At 40.3% G+C, this 23,836-nt stretch overlaps 2 protein-coding genes and 1 long non-coding RNA gene across 6 annotated transcripts in view; 2 read left to right on the top strand and 1 right to left on the bottom strand.

Annotated features, from left to right (window-relative positions):
- Window positions 1–16,033, top strand: part of vrk3 (VRK serine/threonine kinase 3) — a 20,756-nt gene extending 4,723 nt beyond the window's left edge. For all 3 annotated transcript variants that reach the window (XM_078400355.1, XM_078400353.1, XM_078400354.1), the window contains exons 4-14: window positions 979–1,128; window positions 3,553–3,599; window positions 3,690–3,756; window positions 4,792–4,876; window positions 8,344–8,446; window positions 8,529–8,621; window positions 9,855–9,987; window positions 12,426–12,546; window positions 13,487–13,545; window positions 14,827–14,972; window positions 15,685–16,033. In XM_078400355.1, coding sequence (XP_078256481.1) covers window positions 979–1,128; window positions 3,553–3,599; window positions 3,690–3,756; window positions 4,792–4,876; window positions 8,344–8,446; window positions 8,529–8,621; window positions 9,855–9,987; window positions 12,426–12,546; window positions 13,487–13,545; window positions 14,827–14,972; window positions 15,685–15,690 — 1,010 coding nt within the window. In that variant the 3' untranslated portion in view covers window positions 15,691–16,033. The remainder of the gene's footprint in view (window positions 1–978; window positions 1,129–3,552; window positions 3,600–3,689; window positions 3,757–4,791; window positions 4,877–8,343; window positions 8,447–8,528; window positions 8,622–9,854; window positions 9,988–12,425; window positions 12,547–13,486; window positions 13,546–14,826; window positions 14,973–15,684) is intronic.
- Window positions 11,908–23,836, bottom strand: LOC144594178 (uncharacterized). Its single transcript, XR_013547360.1, has 3 exons — window positions 23,699–23,836; window positions 15,935–16,038; window positions 11,908–12,524 (listed from the first exon to the last, which is right to left on the bottom strand). It is a non-coding gene; the product is annotated as an uncharacterized LOC144594178 (long non-coding RNA).
- The window catches only part of ripor1 (RHO family interacting cell polarization regulator 1), a 206,915-nt gene continuing 206,889 nt past the window's right edge, over window positions 23,811–23,836 (top strand). The window contains exon 1 of one of the 2 annotated variants that reach the window (XM_078400348.1): window positions 23,811–23,829. The gene's annotated coding sequence lies outside the window, so the exon portion shown is untranslated. Of the gene's footprint in view, window position 23,836 lies in introns of both variants that reach the window. The other variant, XM_078400347.1, reaches the window with a different exon arrangement.

Here is a 23,836-nt window from a genome sequence, read left to right as displayed (position 1 = left end):
CGTTTCGATAAGATCTCTCATCCTTCTAAATTCCAGTGTATACAAGCCTAGCATTTTGACTCCTTCCGTTACCTGTACTGACCTTTCTATCCTGACCGTTTTGCCCAGTACTTGTGCCTGGTCCACCAAGGCCGACTGGATCTCCGGGTTTCTAATCATTTGCCTCCATCCGATACCCGTACTGACCTTTCTAGCCTGGTTGTAAGCTACCTAAGCAGAATATGATGTGCCATTCCTCCAGTTTGCATGTGGCCTCACTCTAGGAATTGAGGCGGCCCAGGATATATTTCCTAGAATAATAAAGTTCTATATTTTAACATAACGAGGCTTCACCGTGGCACAGAGGTAGAGTTGCTGCCTTGCAGCGCCAGAATCCCAGGTTCGATCCTGAGTGCGGGTGGTGTCTGTATGGAGTTTGCACACTCTCCCAATGACTGGGTTTGCTCCGGGTGCTCCAGTTTTCTCCCATATTCCAAAGACAAGCAATTTTGTAGGTTAATTGGCTTCTGTAAATTGTCCCTAGTGTGTAGGGTAGAACTAGTGTACGGTTGATCACTGGTCAGCATGAACCCGTGGGTCGAAGGGCCTGTTTCTATGCTGTATCCCTAAACTAAAACATAGCCATAGGACCATTGTTTTGTAAATCAATAAGCATAGAAATTGTATGTGTGGATTATTATACAAATTAATCTGAGAGCCTAGGGTGTTCCAACCCAAGCTTGATAATTTAATAAAGTCGCTTTTTTCAAACTATGTTGTGCTAAATGAATTTTAATAATTTATTTTTCTATATCTGTTTGGAAACATTTGAGATTCACTGGATGCCATTATATGATGCCAATGTGTTCATTTTCTTCTTAACAAGAATATTCAGGAGATTAGACCTTTTTGCGTTTTATCAGTATCAATATTAATCAACTCAGGTCTTGACACGAATGTATAGTCGTTCAGTACGAAAATAATTTATTTTTCTATTAGTTTTGAGAAATCCTAAAGGAAAACGGCAAAAGAGTAATCCATTGGCACCGATTGCAGTAAATGAAATTTTGACTGATCAGAACAGCAAAAAGTGGAGACTTACCAAGATTCTTTTGCAGCATGAAACTGAATATGGGCTGCTCTATTCAGGTATGTCTACCACATATTTGCGAACTAGATTGGATTTAGTTAGAATAATCAGAATTTACTTTAAATTAAAGGTAATTAAATTGTCAATATTGATGCTGTAAGTCATGACAGAACAAACGCAGAGGGTTTTGATTTTTCAAACTGGATAATTAATTTGGAAAAGTACAATAGGTGTTATAGAATATATTCTGTGATTTGAAGAGTTCCGGGACACATTGGGCCTGGTTCTTGGGATTGAAGCTAGTCAAGTAGGTGAAGTGCCTGCAGTTGAGTATTTTGGGAATAATGATCATACTAATTTTCCAGGTTGTTATAGAAAGGCTTAAAGCTGGTCTAAAAATTATGGTGCTGAATTGGAAGAAGGCCACTTTTTAAAATAATATCGTAGAATGGGACCTGACAAATGTAGAATAGGAAAAGGTTTTTGAGAGTAGACCTGCATCCGATAAGGAAGTGTCTATCAATTGTGAAATAGTGCAGCTACAGGCCTAAAGTATGTTGAAAGGTAAGGAAGGCAAGTTCAGGAGACCATAGATGTGGAGAGTGCTGACGATTTGATAAAGCAGAAGAAAAAGAAGCACATCAAGTCAAGTCAAATTTATTTGTCACATACACATACACGATGTGCAGTGAAATGAAAGTGGCAATGCCTGCGGATTGTGCACAAAAAAGAATTACAGTTACAGCATATAAATAAAGTTAATAAGTTACTATAGTGTAGACAAAAGTTTAGTCTCTGGAGTTATAAAAGTTGACAGTCCTGATGGCCTGTGGGCAGAAACTCCGTCTCATCCTCTCCGTTTTCACAGCGTGACAGCGGAGGTGTTTGCCTGATCGTAGCATCTGGAACAGTCCGTTACTGGGGTGGCAGGGGTCCCTCATGATCTTGCTTGCTCTGGATCTGCACCTCCTGATGTATAGGTCCTGCAGGGGGACGAGTGTAGTTCCCATGGTGCGTTCTGCCGAACGCACTACTCTCTGCAGGGCCATCCTGTCCTGGGCAGAGCTGTAATGTTGCCGGACAGGATGCTCTCTACAGCCCCAGAGTAGAAGCAATGCAGGATCCTCAGAGACACTCTGAATTTCCTCAGCTGTCTAAGGTGGTAAAGGCGCTGCTTTGCCTTACCCACCAGGGCGGCAATGTGCGTTGCCCAAGTCAGATCCTCTGTGATGCAGACTCCCAAGTATTTAAAACTACTCACCCTATCCACAGTAGACCCATTTATCTCCAGTGGTGTGTACGTCCTTGGATGTTTAGCCCTCCTGAAGTCCACAATCAGCTCCTTTGTTTTAGTGACATTCAAGAGGAGGCTATTGTCCTGACACCAGAGTGCCAGATCAGCCACCTCCTCCCGGTAGGCCTTCTCATCGTTGTTGGAGATCCGGCCCACCACCACAGTGTCATCAGCAAACTTGATGGAGTTTGAGCTGAACCTGGCCCCACAGTCATGTGTGTACAGGGAGTACAGTAGGGGGCTAAGGACGCAACCCTGGGGGGATCCTATGTTCAGGGTGAGGGAGCTAGATGTGTGTTCCCCCATCCTGACCACTTGGGGCCTGGCGGTGAGAAAGTCCAGGACCCAGGCACATAGAGGGGTGCTAAGCCCCAGTTCCAGCAGCTTCTCAACCAGTCTGCTGGGGACTATTGTGTTGAATGCTGAACTAAAGTCAATGAACAGCATCCTCACATAGCCCTGGCTGTCCAGATGAGAGAGAGCGATGTGCAGAACCTGGGAGACCGGCATATGGCAGGTATAAAGTTCTGAAAACAAATGAGGCTGTTCAGATGGGCAGAAAGTACATCGGACTGTTGTTCTAACCTCTGCATTGTTTAGATGGCCTGCTTTTATCTCTGTAATGTTGCATCTGTCCATTCCTTCTTGTCGTATCTGACACTGCAATCCTCATGCAAGCTTTATTACTCTGACCTCAACCAATACTGTGCTTACGTGCCTAACTCCCTCATAATCCATCCCCCATTTAAGTTCAGTTCATTCAAAGGTCTGCAGCTTGCATCCTGTCCCATATTTTCATCACCCTCTGCTCAATGACCTATGTTATCTCTTATTCACAAAATGCTGGAATAACTCAGCAGGTCAGGCAGCATCTCGGGAGAGAAGGAATGGGTAACTATGTTATCTCTTAGTTCAGCAGTGTCTAAAATTGAAATCCCTCTGTGGGATTGTTGTTTAATTCCTATAACCATAGTCTCACAACCCTCTAAAATCACTGCATACTTGTAATTATGGTGTTTTGTGCATTCCGTTTCCATAATTGCCCTTTTGGCAACTGTATCGTCACATATTTAAATATCTAACCTGTGGAATTTTCTTCCCATCTTTGATGATCGATTTTGTTGCCTAGAGTTATTGCTGCAGCCGTTCAAGAATTGTGCTGGTCACTGAGTTTTCTTTACTGTTTCAGCACAACAAATGACTGGTTCCTCACAATGCAACTATACGGTGAAAGTGGTAAGTTGTAATCTGCCAAGCTTTCAGAGCTCGCATTTGTTCTTGCTATCCTTAATACTGATGGTGCTGTGCATGTAAATATACTTCCAGGATGCAAAGGATGGTCGAATTTTTAATGAACAAAATTTTCTTCAGCGTGCTGCAAAACAAAATAAAGGTAAACGGCATACACTAGGATGTCAATAAAACAAAACGAGTTGATCGTGTCTATAATTAGTAGTTAATTATGTGAAGGTTTGAAGAACAAAATGGTCCAAGGCTCGTCATTGCCCACCAATTCTTGAAGCTATGTTTAACTAACTTCTTTGTGAACTCTGTACTGTTTATTAATCTCTGAGATGATCCCTGAGTTCCCTTATACTCAATAGTTAATGGAGTTTGCCACCTTGACCATCTAAAAGCCACCTTGCTTTGCTGATTGATGAACTGGGTAATCATATTATTAACACTATGTATTTTTCATGTTCATTCTCATTTACCCAAACCAAATTACTAGTTTGGAATCTGATTGTTCATCCAATACACCTTAATGATAGCAGAGTCAGGAGGTATGGGGAGAAGGCAGGAACGGGGTTATGATTGTGAATGATCAGCCATGATCACATTGAATGGCGGTGCTGGCTCGAAGGGCTGAATGGCCTACTCCTGCACCTATTGTCTATTGACCTTAAGACATTTAAATAATCTAATTTAGAAATTCATTCACAAAATGCTGGAGTAACTCAGCAGGTCAGGCAGCATCTCAGGAGAGGAGGAATGGGCGACATTTCGGCTCGAGACCCTTCTTCAGTCTGAAGAAGGGTCTCGACCCAAAACGTCGCCCATTCCTTCTCTCCTGAGATGCTGCCTGACCTGCTAAGTTACTCCAGCATTTTGTGAATAAATACCTTTGATTTGTACCAGCATCTGCAGTTATTTTCTTACGCTAATTTAGAAATGCACTCATTTTGATTCTGAGCGATAGGGTACTTAAGTGCTTTGTTAACTCATTTTAATGTTCTGTCAAAAACACGAAGGATCCATTTCTTTTGGTCTTAGTTTGTTACTTTAAAAAATAATTCCTGCGTTTATAGAGTTTGTCAACTGGTTTGAACAATTCCCTGCTAATTTATTACATTTATGAAAAACATTTTTTTTAAACCCTTCACTTTGGACATTATTATTTATGTATGTTTTTTTGTTGTTATGGCAGTTGACAAATGGATGAAGTCCCATATGATGACGTTTCTGGGAATTCCTGCATGTGTTGGCTTTGGATTACATGAAAATACTTACAGGTAGGTATAGTTGGGAATGTCTCAAAAGATGAGTGTAACACAAACAACCCTTAAATAGGAAGCTAATAGCTGTAAAGATTCTGATTATTAGCATTTAATTTTATTATCCTTGTTTGTTTTCACAATTGAGAAGTATTTGAGACCTAGAAAACTTTGGTTAGCTCACATTTGGAATATTGAGTGATTCTGGTCGCCCCATTACAGGAAGGAAGGTGGTGGATACTTTGGAGAGGGTGTGGAAGAACATTAGTGGGATACTACCAGGATTGGAGCATATACGTTGTAAGAAAAGTTTGGACAAACTTGAGATAGTTTTCTCTGAAGTGTCGGACACTAAGGAGAGACCTGACAGATGTTCAGAAAATTATGGGAGTTGGATACAATGGACAATTGGTGCTTTTTCGCAGGTTATTACACTCAAGCACTATAGGGCATAGTTTTAAGATGTGAGAAAGAAAATTTAAAGGGGATATGTAGGGCAAGATATTTTATCAGAGTGGTAGGTGCCTGGAACATACTGTCAGGGAAGGTGGTGAAAGCAGATACTATAGTGATCTTTAAGAGGCTTTTGGAGAAGCAAATGAATATGGATCATGTGCAGGCAAAGGGATTAGTTTAATTTGGCATCATCTTTGGTACAAGCATGATAGGCTGAAGGATTATTCCTGTGCTGTACAATGTTCTGTTCCTGTCCTGATCATCTTGTCTACTTCTCCATCATCCTTTAATTTTTCTTGCATGTCTGCTCCTGTGACATTGACACCCCTTACTTCCTCAATCATAAGACCCTCTCTGATCACTGTATTTTATTGCTTTCTATCCAAGTTCCTTACCTCCTTCCAATCTCTCAATCCCTGGATAATACTCTCCTAAATCACTTGTCCCATATTCAGAATCTCAACTATTAAGTCTTAAGTCTTCAATTTGCAAAAATGTTTCTGCCATTCTTGTCCTATGTTCCCAGGCCCTATTTTTTGTCCCTCCCTGTGGAGCATTGCCCCGGTACTTTTCTGCACCATAGGTCATCTTCTTAAACTGTCTTCCCCTGTATCCTCCACACTCATCAATGTTAAATGTGAGAACGTTATGGACAGCCTATATAGTTAGCTACCCCACTGTTTTCCTCTCATCCATTAGTCTTCGACCAAACCTGTGGAATTTGCCTCTTTCTCTAATTTCCCCCAGGCCTTTCTGGCCTTATCTTCTTATTCCCTTGACCCTCTTCTTCCTGGATTTCCTCTCTTGATTTCTATCATAATTAGTATGGACGTTCTTCAATCCTGTTTCTTTTTCTTCAAACATTGTCATCATTCCTTCACCCAAACATCAAATCTTATTCCCACCAGTTAGGCATCATATTAGGCCTTTTGTTGCCAATATACCGGAGTATTCAATGCACTCCTAATTGGCCTCTCTCTACACTCTGTAAATGGAGTCATACAAATTGCACCATATCCCTTACATCCTTTACTTTGCTGGCCAATATTGGCTTGTTGTTAACCAGGATTTCATACCCTTTTTTCCACCTCTCTTCATAGCCTACGTCTAATTTCCTAGGTCCCCATAGTCCTCAAATGTTTGCCCTTTTCCAATTTGGTTTCTTGGTTATCCATAAATTTAGTAACTTTGCCTTTGACTCTGCTTTCAGGTCATGTGAGACATCTTTGGAAATGTTATTCCATTCATTACATCTATACATTAAATGGATTTTAGGATGCAATTGAAGTACTCGCTATGCATAAAAAACAACACACTATATGTCAGCATGAGTACATTAAAGCAAGGCCACTACTGAATTTAGTATATGTGGTATAATTTTGCTGTGATATCAAATGTGTTGTAGTTTGTGTATTTCGTGTTTTTATGACTGTTGGCAGATCAATTTCCCTCTTGGGATAAATAAACTTCTATCGTCTCGTAAATCACATTTTAAAGCACTACATTTATTGAGCTTCTTGGGTATCAATTGCAGATTATATTTTAATTGTATAGCTGGTGTACTTCGTCAGTGCTCTCAAAATGTTCAAAAATAGTCAGGAGTTCTCTGCTCATAGTTCACTTTTCAGCTACCAGTCTCAACTTGTGGCAGTAAAGAATTTTAATACTGCCAGTACAAATGGGCAAGTTTCCAGGTAAAATTCATGATGAATTATCAGATCTCGGTCAAAGCGATTGTTGAGGGTAATGCATTTGTTTTTTTGTTCCTGGGCCAAGTAGGGGAACAGAGTCAAAGGAAATAATGAGGGTATCTTGATGGCTACTAAAGGATAAATAACCCAGATATTCTCATCAAATTTAGAGGGAGTTTTCTCTTCCCTGGCTGGATAACGCAGAGTTAAAACCTAACTATGCCTTTGCTGAAATGCTAAAGATACCGTGTGCTTCCTGTGGATGTTAATTCTAATGTTTGTTTCTTAAACATTGAATTAAAATGAACAAATTAGCTTTTGTATTTGGATATTCCCCTGCTATTTTTTTTTCTCTCCCCACCTGTGGTGTGCACTATTCTAACCAAGTTCTTGTTAGATTTAACTAAACTTCCTCCAGAGGCGCACAATTCGCTCATCTGAGTCAAATAAGAGGAGTTCGGAACATCTTTTTGGGATGTTTACATCCCTTCCCTTCGTGCCATTATTATAGCTTCATAGGTGTTTCTTTCTCTACACTGCCATGAATTAACTATTGTCTCTGGTGTAGAAGGGAAATCCCAAAATATTTCACAGAAGCTTAATTAATTTAGTAGTTGCTGAGCCAAAGAAGCGATTATGGAAAGACATAGACCAAATCTTGGCCCAAGAGGGAGGTTTTAAGGAAGTTCAGTGATTATCTAAAGAACAATGTGTTGGCAGATATTAACAAGCTAATCTTGCAGCCCATTCTTTTGTCAGAAAAACTGCCAGTAAAGTGCAGTGAGTGAGAATCAAATACAGGTGCTCCCCGGCTTACGATGTTTCGACTTGCGATAGTTTGACTTTGCGATGGTGCAAACGGCAGTGACCCGTAACGAGCCGCAGCTCGCTTCCTGCCACGTGATCGCATGTATTAAATGCATTTCGACTTACAATATTTTCGGTTTCCAATGGGTTTCTCTGAACGGAACCCCATCATAAGCTGAGGAGCACCTGTAGGAGGCAATATAAGAGGTTATGTGTGTTGTGCTAAAAAAAATAATAAATGCTTAACGTGTTATTAAATTGCCTGTTTTACCTGGATGCTATAACCATACACCATTAAGGAAAAGTGACCCAAAAGTTGTTTTAAACCTGTACAAATAAATTCATTTTGATAAAAAAGCACATTGGCATCCAAGCATGTATCCTTTCACTGAAATTTCTGCAGCACATAATGATGCAATACATCTTAATGATGTTTTACTAGTTTTGTACAATATTTTCAACAATGTATATTTTACTGTTTTATTAAACATTATTTGGAGCTTAATAAAAATTGTTTGACCTTTTTTCTAGGTTTCTAGTATTTCCAAACTTGGGTCATAGTTTGCAATCAATTATTGAGAAAAATAAGAAGCCATTATCTGAAAAAGCCGTATTTCAACTATCCTATAAAATTGTGAGTGTTCTTAAAAGCATGTGTTCCTAATTTAGATTTGGTGTTATACTTTCTAACTAATATATTTCCCGTCTTCAATCAGATTGATGTGCTTGAATACATTCATGCTAATGAATATGTACACGCAGACATCAAGGCAGAAAATATTTATGTGAACCCAAGTGATCGAGAACGGGTAGGTAACATTTCACCATACAGATTGGTTGAACTTAAAAGGCAAATTAATACTGGCTCGTGCTTGTCCTAAAAAAATCATTTGGATCAGTCGTGTTTTAACATTGAACATTGAGCCATATAAAGCAGAAATGTTTTAAGGTTCAATCTTAAGGCTGTGCTGATACTGTTTGTTGCAGACACTGCAAATTGTATCAGATTGGAAACATTTTATCCTCTGAAGAGTACTTTGGACAGACTTCAACTTTCATGTGAAATTTACTGGAATTGTATCCTCCACTGGTCTCGCTACTAAGACCATCATGAGAATTGGCTATATCAAGAGGAAATTGTTGTGCAATTTAGTTCCATAATAATGATCATCTATATTAACCATTTTACTCATAGACTGCAGGGCTTTAAACTCCAAACTGAAGAGGGATCAGGCAACCAAGTGTGGTTGTTCCAAAACAGATGGAATATCCTTTAGTGCCTCAACCTATAACATTGAGCACGAAGTGTTGTTTACAACAACAACAAAAAGTGTTTTTGATCAATCAACAGAACAACTGCCTTTAGCAAAATTAATAGAGCAAGATTTCACGTAGGAACATTCATTCTCCTTGCTAATTAGTACGCAAACTGATATTTTGCATTTTAACATGTTCAGAAAACAAAAATAAAACGTGCACAATTTCCTGGAAAATTATCTATTAATAGGATATTTGCAACTGGGAGGTGCCATGTATTGTTAACAATAACATTGATTAATTCCTGCCAATTAACTATAACAAAGGAAAATAGGATTTGCCATTTATTTATGGAACACATTATTCGGGGAAATTGTCAATTTTCTGATTTTGGTCGGGTCGCAAAGATTCCAACATAAAGACTAATTTGATGGAGCTAATATCCAGAATGTACTAAAAAGTTAATTTGTGGACTATTAATATCAAGAGAGGAGAGGGGGGGGGGGGAGAGATGGAGAAAACAAAAATAGGCAAGAAACAAATGGTAAAAAAAATGTGAATCTTTTTAAGCAATATTAAGAATATTTCACCGATTTGAATTATTACAGAATTTATATAGTCCCTTTCACTGATAAAGCACGACGTGTATGATACATGTTCTTTTGTATATATTTTATTCAATTGACAATCATATGCTTTATTATTTGACAATTACTTTAAGCAACATTTTGATAAGTAACAAGAGGATCCATGAAATCACAAATGATTATGAATTTTCATTTCAGGTGCACCTAGCAGGCTACTCCTTTGCATTCAGGTACTGCCCTGATGGTAAACATGTTGAATATAAAGAAGGGAGCAGAACACCACATGAGGGCACCGTGGAGCTGATCAGTGTGGATGTACACAAAGGAGCTGGTGAGACGCTGTGTTGTCAGCCATTCGTTTTTGTCCTGTCCAATTTCCAACCAGTAAATCCTTAGCTGTCACACAAATATGTCCCAGAAATGGCCACAATCCCTGAAAGCTGTGATGACTATTTTGATTTAAGTGTAGATAAAACTCACTTGACTTGTTCACTAAGCAAACAGCAGCAACGGTAGTCATCTCACGCCTTAGTTGTTCTATTGCGTTCCTTTTCACATTAAAGTGTCCATTTTAAAAAATGTCTTGGATTTTATTCACTAGCTATTCTATCAGTTATAATTAGTTTCATTCTAGGGTCATGTTAGAGGCTACAAAAACAATGCGATATGGGTGGTTAGAAATGTGGTATGCAGAGTAAATGCTGGATACTACTTACACTAGTTTTCCGGTTGTGCTATGGCCACCAGTATACCTGGTGAGGCTACTGTGTGGGTTTCAATCGAAGTCATAGAGTGATACTGTGGAAACAGGCCCTTTGGCCCAACTTGCCCACACCGGCCTACAGTGTCCCAGCTACACTCGTCCCACTTGCCTGCGCTTGGTCCATATCCCTCCAAACCTGTCCTATCCATGTACCTGTCTAATTGCTCTTAAATGATGGAATAGTCCCAGCCTCTACTACCTCATCTGGCAGCTTGTTCCATGCACCCATTACCCTTTGTGTGAAAAAGTTACCCCTCGGATTCCTATTAATTTTTGTCCCCTTCACCTTGAACCTACACCGATGAGCCAAAACTTTATGACCACTGACAGGTGAAGTGAATAACATTGATTATCTTGTTACAATGGCACCTGTCAAGGGGTGGGATATATTAGGCAGCAAGTGAACAGTCAGTTCTTGAAGTTGATGTGTTGGATGCAGGAGAAATGGGCAGGAGTAAAGACCTGAGTGACTTTGACAAGGGCCAGATTGTAATGGCCAGACGACTGGGTCAGAGCATCTCTGAAACGGCAAGGCTTGTGGGGTGCTCCCAGTCAGCAGTGGTGAGTACCTATCGACAGTGGTCCAAGGAGGGACAAACCACAAACCAGCGACAGGGTGTTGGGCGCCCAAGGCTCATCGATGCGTGAGGGCAACGAAGGCGATCCCGTCTGGTCCGAACCGACAGAAGGTCAACTGTGGCACAATTCACAGAAAGTTTTAATGATGGTCAAGGGAGGAATGTGTCACAATACACAGTGCATCGCACCCTGCTGCGTATGGGGCAGCGTGGCCGTAGAAAGGGTCAGTGCCCATGATGACCCCCCCTGTCCATCGTCGAAAGCGCGTACATTGGGCACACGAGCATCGGAACTGGACCTTGGAACAATGGAAGAAGGTCGCCTGGTCCGATGTCCCGTTTTCTTTTAGATCACGTGGATGGCCGTGTACATGTGCGCTGTTTACCTGGGGAAGTGATGCCACGAGGATGCACTGTGGGAAGACGACAAACCGGTGGAGGGAGTGTGATGCTCTGGGCAATGTTCTGCTGGGGAAACCCTGAGTCCGGCCATTCATGTGGACGTCAATTTGACACGTGTCACCTACCTAAACATCGTTGCAGACCAGGTACACCCCTTCATGGCAATGGTATTCCCTGATGGCAGTGGCCTCTTTCAGCAGGATAATGCGCCCTGCCACACAGCACACACTGTTCGGGAATGGTTTGAGGAACATGAAGTGCTCACAGTGTTGCCCTGGCCTCCAAATTCTCCAGATCTCAATGCGATGGAGCATCTGTGGGATGTGCTGGATCAACAAGTCCGATCCACGGCGGTTCCACCTCGCAACTTACAGGACTTGAAGGATCTGCTGCTAATGTTTTGGTGCCAGATACCACAGGACACCTTCAGGGGTTGTGTAGAGTCCATGCCTCGACGGGTCGGCGCTGTTTTGGCGGCACATGGAGGACCAACAGCATATTAGGCAGGTGGTCATAATGTTTTGGCTCATCAGTGCAGGTCCTCGATTCCCCTACTCTGGGCAAGAGACTCTGTGCATCTACTATTCCTCTCATGATTTTGTACACCTCTAAGATCCCCCCTCATCCTCCTGCGCTCCAGCTTTAACTGTGGTATATTTTACTCTTATAGACATTGAAGTTTGCCTAACTACAGGATGAACAGAAACTTTGTTTTGTTACTAATCTTTTCTTTATAAAGACACACACATCTCGTAAGAAATTCTCAGATGGCAATATACATAATGACAAAAAAATGGAGAATGTTCCTGTAATATGAACTGGGAGATCATATTTGTAGAAATCCTCACCGCACTATGCTGCCAATACCAAGGTATTAACACACCTTTGGGCTCGAGCAGTAACATGTCATTCAGATTTGAGGGATGAAGGTGATTCCATTGTTTGTTTGGTAAAGTATAATGTTTTCATTAACTTTAATTTTTGGAATTAACAAAGAAATTAGACAGATCCACTTGTGTATTGTAGGGCCTTCCAGACGCAGTGATCTTGAAACCCTGGGTTATTGTTTACTGAAGGCGTTGTGTGGTTCCTTGCCGTGGTCCAATAACATTGACTCTCCCCATTCTGTCATGGAAACAAAACAAAAGTAAGTGTTTTGAAATAGTTAAACTTGCATAAATACAAGCAATTTAAGACAACTTTAAAAGTCAATTTAAATATCAAAAAAAGTAAACAATTTGAAATAGTTGCATTTAGGAAAGGACTTCACCCAGAGAGTTGTGAATTTGTGGAATTCTCTGCCACAGAGGGCAGTGGAGGCCAAATCACTGGATGAATTTAAGAAAGAGTTAGATAGAACTCTGGGGGCTAGTGGAATCAAGGGATATGGGGAGAAGTTGGGCACAGGTTATTGTTTGTGGATGATCAGCCATGATCACAATGAATGGCGGTGCTGGCTCGAAGGGCCGGATAGCCTCCTCCTGCACCTATTTTCTATGACTATGATAATGTTGTACAGATTTGGATTGCATGCCAAAATACCTCCTTGATTAGTCCCAAAATATTTAATGGTTTATTCATTAAATCTTTCTGAAACTTTGATTTTTAGACACCTCAAGTTCACTGAACTCTCTGGGTAGTTTATAGAATAGACAAAGCTGAACATACCTTAATTTCATGTCACCATCGGAAGTGACGGTGTAATATGGCATAATTATGAAAGCTTTGAATGTTTATGGAAAAATCTGCTTAAAGTGAAATAACATAACACTTGAAAAATTAGGTCACAAATATTCACGTTTCAATATTTGTCCGAAGGGATGTGCTATTTGAGGACTACAATGTGGCCCTTTAAGGCTGCAAATTATAATTAACTTTCAAATAAATAACTGACTTGAAGGTTAATTGTGGTTCAGCCTGTGGTTCAGAATTATGATATGGTAACAAATACGAAAGCATTTTTGAATATTTTTTTTGCCGAATTTCAAATTATATTTTCCAATTACAGTGATCCAATATATGTGACAAAAAATGTTTTCAAACATTGTGATTTTATAAACTGACTTGATTATTATGTTTTTCACCAGATACAAGGCTGACATAACAAGTCTCCTGAAGACTTGTTTTGGGAAAAAGAAAATTCCAAGTAAGATGAGTTCAAGAAATCTTTGAATGCAGACAATATTTTCTGCTTATGTGTTTGTCAATTGCTGTTTCCGTGCCAAGTAACATTTACAAGAATGTGAGAAGAATGAAATTGTGGATAGATAAAATTTTAAGTGGTCTTAAGTGGTTTATCCAGGTGTCCATGTTCCAGGTATCCAGGTGTCCATGTTCCTTTGGCTCATAGATAAATCCAATTATGTTTTTCATAAAAAGACCTAATAAAACTGCAGCAGCAATATGGTTATTAAACAATAATCTGTCCCACATCAACAGCCCCACAGCTAGGATTCACCTAGTCTTTGTCACATTGTTGTGGAATTTCCAAAGAGTGGCAAACATTACAAGAAGAAAAACATGAAAATGTGGAGGATAAGTGATATGTTCCCTCATACTTACTCCATTTGTCAATAAAATCATGGTTAATTTGCCATTGGCCTCCGCATAGCTTTCCTGCACCTCCCCATTTTGCTGACTCTTGTGGACCAAATTTCAGTGCCTTGTGGACTTGAATACATTCAATAATTTAGCCTCCCGGCTGACTGGGTCAGTGAATGTCAGTGCTGCAATTTATACTTGCTTTAATTTCCCTTAATTGGTCGCTTTGCACCAATTTACTCAATATAAATTAACTCAAAATAAATCTTTTGGTCACATTGATAGGAATTTATTTCAAACATTAATTTTACCTTTGTATAATGACTTTCACTCTAATTTTAATTAATTTACTAATTAATTGACTTTATTAATCTACCATAGTTCCCCCCCCCCCCCCCCCCCAAGATTTTGTTCTTCAATCTCCCATTCATTTACAATTCTTTGCTTTTAGTTAAACTTTTTTAAGACGAAGTCATAAACATAGATAATAGGTGCAGGAGGAGGCCATTTGGCCCTTCGAGCCAGCACCGCCATTCAATGTGATCATGGCTGATCGTCCCCAATCAATAACCTGTGCCTGCCTTCTCCCCATATAACTTGATTTCACTAGCCCCTAGAGCTCTATCTAACTCTTTCTTAAATCCATCCAGTGATTTGGCTTCCACTGCCCTCTGGCAGAGAATTCCACAAATTCACAACTCTCTGGGTGAAAAAGTTTTTTCTCACCTCAGTTTTAAATGGCCTCCCCTTATGGAACATGATGGAACATTTTCAAGCTTGAATGGGAGTTAATTCATAGTGAAATGTGTTTTTGGATAAATATTGATGTGCATTTTTTCAGTCTCTGCTCAAGCTATTTATTAAAGAGGTTGTTATTAATTAACAGATGAACTGAAGAAATACTTCGAACATGTGGTGTCACTACAGTATGATGAAGAGCCAAATTATGAAGAAATACGAAAACAACTAAATGATGGTCTTCAAAGGTTGGGGGTGTCACTAAATGACCCTTTGGACCTCACAATAACCACTGTAAGTAAATACTTTTACATAGATTTTTGGATGAGGACTGCATCGGGCTTGTTGATTGTCCCCTGAATCAAATTTCTGACACTATTGGTATTGTAGCCTTGGTTGAGACCCTGTCTGTACAGAAAAGCGAGATAAAGGAAGAATGTTGAGGACGTGTAAAATCAATTCTAGTGTTGACATTCGTTCTGAACACTTCCATTGTCTTTCCTTCGCTCAATTTTATTTACCCCTTGCATTTCAATTCCCAGAGGGAACTGCACTATTTTTGAAGATAATTGCTGACCTTGTCTTTTGATTTTTAAAAAATTAAATGAGAATTAACAAAGCAAAAAAAAAAGGAAAAAGAGTGTAAATTAACATTTCTTTATCTGGCCCACAAACTGTAACAGTTCGTTTATCACAGAACATAAAGGTTGGTGCCAAACCAAGAAGGGGTGAACAATTTAGAACACTGTTTAACAAGAGTAGTTGCTGCTAAGTCAGTTATTGCAAATCCAAGAGTAGAATTTTGATAACGATGGGCATGATGAAGTAAAACCAAGTGAAAATGGAATTATAGATCGCCTCTATTTCTTTTGAATGACTAAACAGCTCATGGAACAAACTAGTGTATTCCTGTTCCTTCTAAGTAAAAATACTTGTGAAGTAATGGTCTACTGTGGTGTGCAATAGTAATAATTTTGTCATTTATCTCCCCACCCCCCCCACACAGATTTGAAAATTACAATAATCAACTGTGAAGCCAGCATTTTGTTATGAGATCATTATCAAAGTATAAGGTTTTCCAAGGTGCGTAGGACTATTTTGTTTTAAAATCATGCTTTTTACAACTGTTGGGCAGGATTTCACCACAGGTCAATGCATGCTTGTGTGTTTTCAAGATTTTCGTATAGTGTTTTAAAATAAAATTTAATGCCATTTCTATGAAGGGATTTTTGTAGCTATTTTTTAATGTTTTTTACCTGCGATGCGTTTTTCTCCATTTGGCTCATTGCACTGTCACCATTGGGTAATTTTCTTCCTTTCCACCATTATCCCTCACCGCCCATGTCTGTAATCCATTTGTCTAATAATAAACAATTTGAAAAATAAGCAATATTTGTTCTCTTATCTATATACTAAAAAACTGTTTTTTGTTTATTCCTGAACTACCAAAACGGCACACGATAGCACGACAATTTTAGGCCCATCTTACTCACTGTCGTCCCTTTGGTGCTAATGGAAGAAGTTTCATTGAAATCGGTGTTATATTTTTAAAGTCATTCACATTTTAAAATTTAAATATATCTCCTAGGGAGGGGGAGGAGGGAGGATAAGGGGGGGTTGAGGGGGATGGAGTGGGGGGGGGGGGGAGGGGACGGGGGGAGGAGGAGGAGAGGGTGCTGCACCAACGCAGGAGAGGTTTGGGCCCAACACGTCCGTTTGGTCTAATATGAACTAAATTTGTCTCTACAGCATTTTATCTCTTGAACTGATGAATTACAACTTATTTTCATTTAAATGAGTTATGAGACAGGCAGCTGTCATTTGAATGGTAGATAATACAATGGGAGTATTAAAAATGTCTCTTGTTAAAGGTAAAGTACAACCTATGCTAGAAATTTGAAATAGAAGCTAAAAATGTGGAGGAAGTAGATGACGTTAATGGCCTGGAATTCAATGCATCGCTGAGCCAATGTACTTTTATATCAAAGGGAACTCCTTTGCAAAAGTTTGTACTGGACATAAATACTATTTTGTGGCAGGGACAGAACAAACCTGTCCTCAGAAATATTGAAAATAGATTTGAATTTTGGTGTAAGAAAATAACTGCAGATGCTGGTACAAATCGATTTATTCACAAAATGCTGGAGTAACTCAGCAGGTCAGGCAGCATCTCGGGAGAGAAGGAATGGGTGACGTTTCGGGTGGAAGGGTCTCGACCCGAAACGTCACCCATTCCTTCTCTCCCGAGATGCTGCCTGACCTGCTGAGTTACTCCAGCATTTTTTGAATTTTGGTGAACGTCTGTCAATCTGAAATTAATAAACTACAAAAAAAAAACTTTTAAGTGATTTAAAAAAAAATTAAGGATTTCAATTTTAAAATTTAGTTAGTGTTGCAGGTATTTCAGTTCATTGAAATGAATGACGTTTCTAGTACAGGTTCAATCACAGACTCCATGAGGTGTCCACCAGTGGACTCTGGTGGGCAAATTCTGTTTAAAAACCTGCACATAGATCAAGTCTCCAATGTGGACATCAGGTACTGACACCTCTGGGAGAAGTGCTGACACTTCCGTGGAGAAGCTCCATATAGAACTGCTTATCGAGGTAAATGTTTTCAAAGATAGACACAAAATGCTAGAGTAATTCTGGAGTAGCGTGACTGGAGAGAAGGGATGGGTGATGTTTCGGGTCGAGATCCTTCTTCAGGCTCCTGTTTCCATGTCCCTTCATCAGATCAGTTCTCTCTGAAGAGTTCTCAGTTTCTAAGGCGGCACGGTAGCGCAGCGGTAGAGTTGCTGCTTTACAGCGAATGCAGTGCCGGAAACTCAGGTTCGATCCTGACTACGGGTGCTGCACTGTAAGGAGTTTGTACGTTCTCCCCGTGACCTGCGTGGGTTTTCTCCGAGATCTTCGGTTTCCTCCCACACTCCAAAGACGTACAGGTATGTAGGTTAATTGGCTGGGTAAATGTAAAAATTGTCCCTAGTGGGTGTAGGATAGTGTTAATGTACGGGGATCGCTGGGCGGCACGGACTTGGAGGGCCGAAAAGGCCTGTTTCCGGCTGTATATATATGATATGATATGATAAATGCCTGCACAGCAGTATTTAATTTCTGTCCACAATTTAGTTTTATCAATTGGGTATTTTACTTGTGAATTGCTGTGGATTGGAGTGGTGGGTAGTGATAATAAATTATGGACATTTCTTCCCGTGGTAGTTGCAGGGCTAATTTTCAAGATGCAACATCTTGGGCTCAGAAATGTACTGCTGTGACTTTCATTGAACAGTGCAGCACAGGAACAGGCCCTTTGGTCCACAATGTCTGTGGCAAACATGCCAAGTTAACCTAATCTCTGCCTGCATGTGATCCATATTCCTCTATTCCCTGCGTATCTACATGCTTATCCAAAGGCTCTAAAATACTAGTATCGTATTTGCCTCCACCACCATCCCTGGCAGTCATTTACCACGAGACAAAGAAAAAAAAACGGCAGAGGAAGGGAAAAACATAGATTAAAAGTGATGTTCTACACCATGGGTTACGGTTGATTAATCCTGAGGTACCAAAGCACTCTGTCAACTAGAAGTGTTTCATGTTTCATTGAATGCTTGGTCTGTTTTTGTTGTTCAAAAGATTCCAAATGCTGAATTAGGAATTTCTGTTGAAAAGTAATGGAATACGATGGGTATATTTCTGACCTTGAAAATGTTTCCATACTTAATCTATACATGGAATATCTCAGCAAAAACTGTACTAACTAGCTTTTGTGTGGTGACTTGTTTGAAAAGTAACAAACATGCAATACATTTCCACTAAATTCATAAGCATGACAATTGATCAAGTTTAATGGAAAAATGTCTTGGAAACTGAACCCAAAATTCATAGGCCATGTGCAAATGTACAACTAACACAGATGCATCCTGATAACACTAGAATACTTGCACTCAATAAACCAAGGGTTGTGCTCCTATATCCGTTTAAGCTGGAAGGAGCCAGGCCAAATGCCAAATTCCTACACTCGTCTCACAATTTAAAAAAATAAAAATAAAACTGAAGTGCCACGAGTAATAGTCACTTTGGCTGCTTCACGAAGTTGGTATTTGCAAACTTTTGCATATGGAGCTATGCGACTAATTTATTTGTAAACCACTTTAAAAGTAAATAATCGCCTCACCTAAAAAGTTATCTTTTAAAGATAGTTCTTCAGCAACTGATTTGGCAATGGACAATGTTGATCTCTCATTAAGCAGCTAGCTAGAAATTTGATGTAGCATGAAACATAATTTACATCTGGATGCCTCGACAACATATTCAAGCCACCTGTTATTACTTTCTTCAAACTCGTTCTTATGCTTCACTTACCATCTTAATTTCGATCTACTCTTTTGGTATAAAACTATTTAGTCTAGTCATCAAGAATTTTGTTGCTTGGTATCTTGATTACATTGGCGTACTAAATAAATGAGGACCAAAGAAGGTAAATTTTCAGTCTTCCTGAGTAAATATATTGGCTTGGCATTTTGCCCCCTTTAATTAGAATTTGTGCGGTCAAATTCTTTAAATGCTATCATCGGATGCTATTTGCATGTATTTTGAACAATTACTCTTTCATAGCGTACAGAGCTAAGCCACATACATTGTAATTATAATAAATTAAAAGATATTCCATACTCCACTCCTGTTAAAGTAAACCAAAAGTAAGTAGCCCTGGTACAAAATTTTATCACAACCATAATACTATTATTTTCTAAAACGTTGTCATCAATTTTCAAGTATGAATGCTTAAAGGAATTATTGATCGTGTGGAAATTGCAATAAGTTTTTGAACACCAGCATTTTGTTCAATTTCGTGTAAATGATTTGTAATCATCATTTTGCTGACAAATGAGATTGAGGTTTATCTGGAAGCTCTTGCACAGGTCACTTAAGTGAAGCATTAAAAGGTTACCAAGTTGCATCTAAATAAAGTTACAATAGAGGGTCGTGCAGTGGCGAAGGCAAAAAAACAACCAATCCATAGTGTACTGACAGTTTTTGTGTGGCAATGCAATCCACCACAAATAAGGGTTTGATTAGTAAGGGTGTCAGGGGAAGTGAGGGGGGAGTGGGGGAGGAGAGGGTGCTGCACCAATGCAGGAGTGGTTTTGGCCCAACGGGTCCACTTGGTCCAGTGCTTGATTAAAACTGCAAATCAGAATAATCATTATGGCATTCCAATCCTTCCAGAAATGACAAATAAAGCTCTGTATTCTCTGTATCAAAGGTAACAAAAGTAATGAACCATGCTATTTTAACTCAATATGAATTTATCACTGGATTTGACAGCTCCTCCACCACCATTCGCATCCACCTTACCAACCATTCTTGGAAATGTATCAGGTTTCAGTGGTACCACTATAATCCCAACATTCTTGGTTCTTGCACATGACCACTATCTGGTGGCCCAAGTCTACCTAGAAGTATAAACCTGTGAATTTGGTGAAGACAAGTCATTAACTTGGTGTGATACAACCAGCTGTTGAGTTAACAATTCTTGCTGATATGAAGTGGAATACAAAATCAGAAAGTGCCTAATTTTAATAAACGATACAAGCGAGGGGGAGAAAAAAAATTGGAGCAGGGAAAATGAACACAAATACAATCTTAATAAAAATGATTGATCTGCCTTTATAAATGTTATCAGTAAACTGAAGCCCAATTTTTTTTAAATTATCTAATAGAATTATACAGCATTGGATACGGGCCCTATGGACCAACTTGACCCATCTGCCTGTGTTGGCCCACATCCTTCTAAACTGATCCTATCCATGTACCTGTCAAATGTTTTTTAAACATTGTGATAGTACCTGCCTCAATTACCTCCTCTGGCAGCTCGTTTCACATACCCACTACCCTTTGTATGGAAAAAGTCGCCCCTCATGTTCCTGTTAAATCTTTCCTCCCTCACCTTAAAGCTATGTCGTCTGGTTTGAGATTTCCCTACTCTGAGTATGTACATCTCTGCAAGATCGCCCTCATCCTCCCACGCTCCAAGGATTAATGTTCGAGCCTGCTAAACCTCCCCCGAAAGCTCAGGCTCGCGAGTCCTGGCAACATCCTCGTAAATCTTCTCTGCACCCTTTCCAGTACTTTGAACACAGTACTGAAGGATCTCGACCTGAAATCCACCCACTCCTTCTCTCCAGAGATCCTGCCTGTCCCCCTGAGTTACTCCAGCATTTTGTGTCTACAGTACTGCAAATGTGATCTCACATGTCTTGTACAAGTATAACATAACCTCCCAACTTCTATACTCAATACTTTGACTATTGAAGGCCAATGTGCCAAAAGCCTTCCTGACCACCGCATCTACCTGTGACCCGACGTTCAATGAACTATGTACAGTACCTGCACTTTTAGATCCCTTTGCTCGACAACACTCCCCAGAATACTGCCATTAACTAGGGTCCTGCCCTAGTTAGACTTCCCAAAATGCAACACCTCATACCTTTTTTGTATTAAACTCCTTCAACCATTCCTCAGCCCACTTGCTCAACCGATCAAGATCCAGCTACAATTTTTGATGACCATCTTTGCTATCTACAATGCCACTCACTTTAGTGTGATCTAAACAACTTCATATTTTAACAGATCAAATGTTTGTTTTGTTGCACATGCACCTAATCTATTGTAACACATTTTTGGGAAGAGGAAGATTGGCATCACTATCCACCAGGGACGTGACAGTGACTAAACAAATACAATGTTCATTCCGTAGTGCTGGCCAACATTAAAAGAAGAGGAAACATTCATTTCCTTTCTGTCTTAAGAATGTCCTAGGATATTTGGATGTGTAGAGTGGCAGAGAAAGAAAAACATTTTTAACCTCTGTGTAGAACAGTCAGTATTGTATTGGTGCCAGTAAAATATTGATTAATGCTACTCGGGTAACAACTAAGATATGATACTTCTTGTGTTTATGAAAGTTATTTTGCATGATAATTATGAATTGACAACTTTAATGGAAAGGATTTTGAAAAGCTGTAATTAGTCCAGGAGAATTTGCAACTGAAGAAGAAGGCAATGGAAATTGCTTTCTGTAAACAACAATATAGTTAACAAATTGTGCTGACTAATTGATTTTCAGACTGCAGGGTACTATTGTTCACCCGAGATTGATGCTGGTATGACAACTTTGGTCATTTTAATGTATTAGGTATGGGTGTAAACAAAATGGTTTCAAAATTTGCAAATGACCCTAAACGTGGATGTAAAATGAGCAGTGAGATGTTTAGGATTAACTTCAAGAGAAAATAGATAGGCTATAAATGTATGAACTAGCACGTGGCAGATGAAATTTAATGCAAGAAAGAAATAAGTCTGTATGCCCAGAAAGCAGATAATATTGTATACACCCAGAGACCAGCACAAGGCAAAGGATTTGTTATGAAAGCCCACTTTGAATTCGAAAGATAATATTGCATTTGAAGGCAGTACAGGTTAATACCATAATCCTCCACTTGCTCGCTAATGTCAATTGAAATTACAAACTTGCCCTCCAGACAGGGTGAGGTATATTTTAGGCAGAATCAATGTGGAGGGTAATAATAACAAAAGAAACAAATGTACAATAATGCAAGAACAGTGTGTCCTGGGGGACGATTAAAGAAACAACAGGATCGTAAATGGAGCATCAAGTACACAGTCTAAGATTTAATTAACCTTTTTTTTAAAACTTTGGTCTTACCATGAACGTATTGCAATAAATTTAATCGTACCGCTTTGGGAAGCATGTGAAAATCTCAAAGTTTACAAGCATGATTCCAAGGATGAGTGACTTTAAGTGGGGTTTTCTCCTTAGGACCAGAAATATTAAGAAAATATAACATAGAATTATTTAAGGTAACAAGGGGACACAACAGAATAGATCGGAAGGCAGACACAAAAAGCTGGAGTAACTCAGCACGACAGGCAGCATCTCTGGAGAGAAGGAATGGGTGACGTTTCGGATCGAGACCCTTCAGACTGGTTCGGGAGAATTTGTTCTCTGAGGTGAAACGGGTGACAGAAGATTGACAAAAGAAGTAAAGGCAACATGAGAAAACAATATCCACTGCATTTCCTTAATTTGTGACTTTTCAACAAAAAAACCCATTGTTAATCTTTATTTTGCATTTGTCGGCAAGAGGGAGATAATGTAACAGCATTATTCTACATCTCTGTATGAGGGGGTGGCGGGGGATATGAGGGGGCGGCGGGGGATATGAGGGGGGTGGCGGGGGGGGATATGAGGAGATTATGAGGGGGAGATTATGAGGGGGATGGGGGGTATAGGATGGGGGATGGATGAGGGGGATGGGGGATATATGAGGGGGATGGGGGATATATGAGGGGGATGGGGGATATATGAGGAGGATGGGGATACATGAGGGGGATGGAGGATATATGAGGGGGGGATGGGGGATACGTATGGGGGATACGTGAGGGGGATGGGGGATATATGAGGGGGGGATGGGGGATATATGAGAGGGGGATGGGGATACATGAGGGGGATGGAGGATACATGAGGGGGATGGGGGATACATGAGGGGGGGATGGGGGATATATGAGAGGGGGATGGGGGATACACGAGGGGGATGGAGGATACGTGAGGGGGATACATGAGGGGGATGGGGGATACGTGGGGGGGATGGGGGATATATGAGGGGGGGGTGGGGGATACACGAGGGGGATGGAGGATACGTGAGGGGGATACATGAGGGGGATGGGGGATACATGAGGGGGATGGGGGATACGTGAGGGGGATGGGGGATATATGAGGGGGATGGGGGATATATGAGGGGCGGGTGAGGTGAGGCGGGGTCGGGGAGCACTGGGCGTGTCGCTGGTGCCGAGGGAAGGATCCCTCCCGCCACTCTGACAAACTATCCGAGCTGTCAGCCGTCGCCGGGACCGCCGACTCCCAGCAAATCTGGTCCTTCACTTTTCGTGTGTGAGAATCGGACTGTCTGGCTTCATTTCTCTTCATAAAGTTACCTGGAGTGAGTGAGTGAGGGAGCTGCCCGGTTGACTCTCTCTCTGTGTGTGACTGCACTCACGGTGATTGTCGCCTGTGGAAGGAGGAGGAGGAGGAGGAGGTAGGCCGCTGCTCGTCTGTCGAGAAAACCGTGAGTG

This window comes from Rhinoraja longicauda, chromosome 6, assembly GCF_053455715.1.
Source record: "Rhinoraja longicauda isolate Sanriku21f chromosome 6, sRhiLon1.1, whole genome shotgun sequence".
Taxonomy (NCBI): Eukaryota; Metazoa; Chordata; class Chondrichthyes; order Rajiformes; family Arhynchobatidae; genus Rhinoraja; species Rhinoraja longicauda.
This window is presented reverse-complemented; position numbering and strand designations above follow the sequence as displayed.